The 5236-nt window shown below is 53.2% G+C and overlaps 2 protein-coding genes across 2 annotated transcripts; both read right to left on the reverse strand.

The window, feature by feature from the left end:
* Window positions 1-57: 57 nt before the first annotated feature.
* On the reverse strand, window positions 58-853 carry SDRG_14998 (hypothetical protein). The gene has a single exon (XM_008621161.1). It carries the CDS (start codon window positions 845-847, stop codon window positions 209-211), a length of 639 nt encoding a protein of 212 aa, XP_008619383.1. The 5' UTR covers window positions 848-853; the 3' UTR covers window positions 58-208.
* Window positions 854-4173: 3320 nt separating this feature from the next.
* SDRG_14999 (hypothetical protein) lies at window positions 4174-4606 on the reverse strand (the record flags this gene model as incomplete). The annotated part of the gene is made up of 2 exons (XM_008621162.1): window positions 4174-4202; window positions 4231-4606. The coding sequence occupies 2 exons, from the start codon at window positions 4604-4606 to the stop codon at window positions 4174-4176; spliced, it is 405 nt and encodes a 134-aa protein (XP_008619384.1).
* Window positions 4607-5236: the final 630 nt, after the last annotated feature.

The following is a 5236-nucleotide window of genomic DNA, read 5'->3' on the forward strand; positions in this document are numbered from 1 at the left end:
AGTCGCGCGGACCGACAAAGACGACTGTTCTTGATCGCGCCAAGTCCGCGGTTTGTTCTGTGGAAGGCGAAATGAAAAATATGAAAACGACGCGCAAAGCTGGCAAGAGGCCAGCTTTGCGCACAATACATAAGAGGGTGTGCTTAAAGCAATGCAACTAGAACCTAAGCGACGGCAATGGCCGCGGAATAATATAGCGGAGTGGGCACTAGACCATGACGACCGTGAAGCTCTTTAGCGTCGTCACGCTGCCCTTGAACGCTTCCATTTCGGACTTGGTGTAGAAGAGGTCCATGGCCTCTTCGTCGGTGAGCGCCGGGATCTTGCGCACGCGGACTTGACCCGAGAAGGCGACATGGCGTACTCGCGGGCCCGGTGTTGCTTCAAGGTCGTCTTCGGACGGGCACGAGGGGTCGTAGGACGAGACGCTGCCCTTTGGACCGTACACGAGGTCGAGGAGCAGGAGCCCGTGGATCCACATGGCCCACGTGGCCTTCATCGCGATGTTGGCGTAGAGCCAGCCGGCCTCCTTGGTCTCGACTTGGATGCCGTACGGGCGCTCGAGCCACTTAGCGCCGCGAAGGACGGTGTACCGAGTGACCTTGTGGCGGCGCTCGATGTCGTGCTGGGAGGCGGCCTCGAGGAGCTCGCCGTTGCGGAGGACCCAGAAGCGGACCTTCCAGTAGGAGAGCATGCACTTCTTGGCCTTGATGTCGACGGGCGACGCGCAGAGGATGGCATCGTACTTCATGCTATACTGATTGCTGTGTGTCATGCACGGATGTCGACTTGGCAGATGCCGGTCCCACCAGTGAGATTCGGCTCGCGTTTGTGCGTTGAGTTTCATTTTTTCATTTTATTTGCACTGGCATACAAATCGTAGGATGTTTTAAAACACTGCGCCCTGATTCAGCAATTGGTGTGTGCGAATCCAGCTGCTGGGACCAAACTCAAAAAGAAAATAAATAGCGACCCAAAATTGCGTGTTTATGTAGAGTGTACAGCGTCTTTGTATGCCGGCTTCGCGTTGGACGTAAAAGGGGACTTTTTTAATTCCACGGAAGTTCAAGGATGCACTGCGAAAAGATCCTTGGAACGCCACGACATCGTTGACGCGCTTTTCTGAAAGGAACATGTGCGCTCTGCAGCTCAGTTGCCACTCCTATCCGCGTCCACGACGATCAACTTTCGCCCAATGCATCATGTTTCCAAGCACGGGTTGTCTCCTCTGTAAAAAATCATCAGAGCTTCAAGTTTGAGCCCATGGCGCGTCACGCTTCCAGTTTGCATTCTCGTCGCTTCGTCGCGACTCGTACATTCGTTGGTTTGATGGATTCGTATCATGCCGTAATGTAGTGTAAACGCTGTACGCTTGCACGAAGCATAGATCGGCATGCTCCGCATGCGTGTGCGTCGCCCGCACACAAAGAAACTCATCGTAATCGACAACATCGTCGCAAATGCGTATTTCCAATGGCGTTGGCTATGCCTCGTTGCAGTAGCTGGCGTCGTAGGGCCGGCCCAATTGGCCGGCCCACGACATATCTCATTACACTTTGAAGTACAGGAGCGGAACGTCGGCTGCATCCCACACTTGAGTGCGTGTGATAGCTCGTGAGATGCACTGACGTGAGCATGCACCCAATTCTTCTTGTACCTTTACGAGTGCCAGACCTCTTACGTTCCGCCCTAGGGAGGGATCGAACTGTAAAATTGGCATACAGCTCGTGGTGGAGCCAACGCAACGCATCTCACAACGGATCTCACTTGGCCGAAATCGCTGTATACCTCTGCCACGCGAAGGCACCTACAAGGTCTCGTAGTATTTAGTGGCCCTATCGATCGCAGAGTCGAGAGTAATGCGTTTGTGTTTGTTGGGGGCGGCTGGTCTTTACCAGAGTTGGCTCTTTTCTGCCACTGCGTGCAAAAATACCATCGACGTGAAAAATCCTTGTATGACGGACGCCCTGAGGGACCCATCAACGCACCACCCAACCCACTCTGCCGGTTCACATCACTGAGTCTTGTGGGGTGGGATGAAAACACCGCGATTTTGCCTCGTTGTTGGTGTGTTTGGGCGCCACGATACCGCGGGTTGTCGTCAACACAACGAAATATTCTCTTTTTTTGAATTGAATACGCTTGTGCCACGTAAGCAGTCAATCATGTTTTGGGCAACATTCGCTGGCGGATCGCGACGGTGTCCCGTCCAATGCAGGGCGTTGCACATGAAAGTTGCTGCCTTCTTTGGTACGAAACCGCTTCCGCTGGCTGCGCAACTCGAGGCGTTCGGTGCCTCGTACTGCTGGTGGCGATGTCAAGCCAAGTCTTGCACGTCTCGCTCGATGACAATCGGTGGTAGGGTATCGTGCGCAGTGAGCTGTCTTTTACGACTTCGCTCGACCTTAAGCAAGTTCATTGTCGAAGGACTGTAACTTCAAGTACGCGACGCTCAATTGTGCGCTGCACTGCAAGTCACAGCGCGCTGAGTGCCGCTGCCTTGTGGCATTTTGCACTAGCGTTAAGCTTAGCGTCTAGTGGCGGCACGACATCATCGCTGTGTTTAGGTCCTGCACACCGCGTGTGACTGGCACCCGATTCAGCTACGGGCTCAAGGTTCAAGTGGACACGACAACTCTACGTCGCTTCGTGCAATGGCTCGCGCCAGAGGCGGTGAGAGCGTCTTTACCACCACACTCAGCCAAAGATAACGATGGGATGTCATTCGAAAGTTTCCGAAGTGATCCGGATCCGGATAAGTACTCCTGTCAATCTATCAAGTTAGCCCTGGGCCGAACTATGCACTCCGTCATTTGAAAAAAGTGCCATGGCTACAAGGTCAGCTTTCTTGGTTGCAGCAAGGACCGCAACTTCTATCCCGTCGAGGCATTCGTGGGCAACATGAATAGCACGTGGATCTGCAACGGATGCCGAATCCAGGTGAGCTGTGAACCTCGAGAGCCTTCCCGAAGCCTCGCCCGATCGCCTCGCCGAAGTCTCACACGAACGCCGCCCCGAAGCTTTACCTGATCCAGAGCGCCGCGCCGTCGACGATCAGATCCATGATGAGTCGGACGCCATGACGGAAGGTGATGCTTCCGCGGCGGGTACGCGACCAAATGGCAATCTATGTACAGTAACTCTATCGAGCACCACCGCCAAATGCGAAGAACACTTCGCTGAATCACAAGCAGCTATGCCGCAAGCTTAGCATTCACCCATCACAAGAAGCAACCAGGCGTTGAACGAGTCCAATAAGCGCTACGAAGCTAGACTGTAGGAAATGGAGTTGACACGGGACGAAGAGTATGCGTCGTGATGTACTGAAGCTCCTATTTGGGCAAATGCCTTGTTTTTGCATTAATAGGACGCGATTGACTCTTGCCGTCACGGAGTTCTTTATGTACATCATGCTCCACGGCTCTTTCGACACCGATTACTTTGGATCAGAATGAGTCTTCCAACGAGATAATCTGGCCGCGGTGGGCATTTCCCAACCATCTAAATGGTTGGCTCTCGCTAACCATTTAGTTGCGTCGCGGCTTGAAAAGATGTGGTGAGCAACTAAATGGAGGACGGTACAGAACTTTCACTCGCCTTCGTGGCGTCATCGTTCCCCCACAATTTATACTAAACCGCATCGAGAATGACCAGTCGCTGCACGTACCTCCTCTAAACGTTGGAACTGTCTTCAGAAGCGTCGCTAGAAAGCTAGAATTTCTGTACTTTGCGCTACGCCGCCACTATGCCACTACGTTCTTAGTCTTAACTGTGTTAGTAGCGCTCGGGATCTTGCTCTCAAGAATGCAATGTCTGGTTGGGCGGTATGGTCCAATTGGCCCAATACTCTGCTGCGTGCGATGACATCGGAGGGGGTCTTCGTGATTGCACGGTTTCATGCCTGACGATCTTATCCGGTTCCATCCGGATAGGATGACGTGGCAGATGCTCATCGCTCAAACATGACTCTCACCCGTTTGTGTGAGGCGTTTGCGAGCAGAAAACACTCGTTTCCTTAATATAGTAACACTGAGTGGCGTTTATGGTAGTAAATATATTGTCTCGTTCAACTTCGTATTTGCTTGAAGTTAAACTGCCCCATCAATTCCGCCATGTAACGAAAACCTTCAATCTCGACATCAGTGTAGAAGAGCTCGTGCGCTTCATCGTCCGTCATGGTTGGAATTTCTCGCACGCGAACGCTACCGGCAAAAGAAACCAGATGCGAACTTGGCACCTCGTCATCGTCGCACGCCGTGGACGTCGAGTTGGAGCTTATCGTGGGCGTGGCACGTACCTTGATCGTTTGAAGACTCAAAAGAGCATGAATCCACTTGGCCCACTCGGCTTTGGAGCCGGCGCGAAAGTGCACCCAGCCCGCCTCCTTGGTCGCTACGCGGAAACCCATCTCATGCCCTTGCCAAGTGCAGCCTTCGATCACCGTGTACGCCTTGACGTGGTGGTGGCGGGCGTCGACGTCGGCCTTGGTCTTGGCGTTCACGAGTAGTCGATCGCAGAGGCGCCAGTAGCTCGTGCCCCACGTCGCAATGACGAACTTCTTGGTCTTGGCTTCGAGGATCGACTCGCACACGATTGCCCCCGTCATTTTGTGGTGCTGGATTGATGTTGTCTTGACGGGGGAATTGATGAAGTGATCATGTATCACACATGACATCTTTAGTCCACGGTTGGAAGTTCGAGCAGGAACTCGGAATTATCATAAAATAGAAACCAGCGTCTCTGCGAGTAAAATTTTTGAGCCGACGTCCCAGGCAATGTATGCTGACCACGGAACCAGCAAAATTAAATAGGCCCCGAGAGCGATGTTCCAGGAAGCATGTCGCAACGACCGAGGAGTCCCGTAGCCTTGTTTCTGGTGCAGCCGTGTCCAAGTGAAATGTGCGACACGGAGCATGACGAGACCGAGCGGCTACGAGTTGCCGTTACGATGGATTTGACCACCCGATCGAACCAGTGATCATAGATGACCGCTGCGTAAATGAGGAAGAACTCCACATCACGACTGTCCGCGCAGCGTTGAACCGGCTAAACTGGGTGGGCGGAAAGAGCACTTTCATAAGATGATGATCCTGCGGACTGACATGGATGCGACGCGTTTGAACCAACCGTGCAAGCGCCTGGGTGCGGCAAGTCCGACCTAAGCAAGCACATCGGCCCTCGAGTGAGCGAATCAGGTTTGTGCTCATGCAGCGTTCTTCGAGCTGCACACCCAACT

The sequence above is a fragment of the Saprolegnia diclina genome (assembly GCF_000281045.1).
Source record: "Saprolegnia diclina VS20 unplaced genomic scaffold supercont1.82, whole genome shotgun sequence".
Taxonomy (NCBI): domain Eukaryota; phylum Oomycota; class Saprolegniomycetes; order Saprolegniales; family Saprolegniaceae; genus Saprolegnia; species Saprolegnia diclina.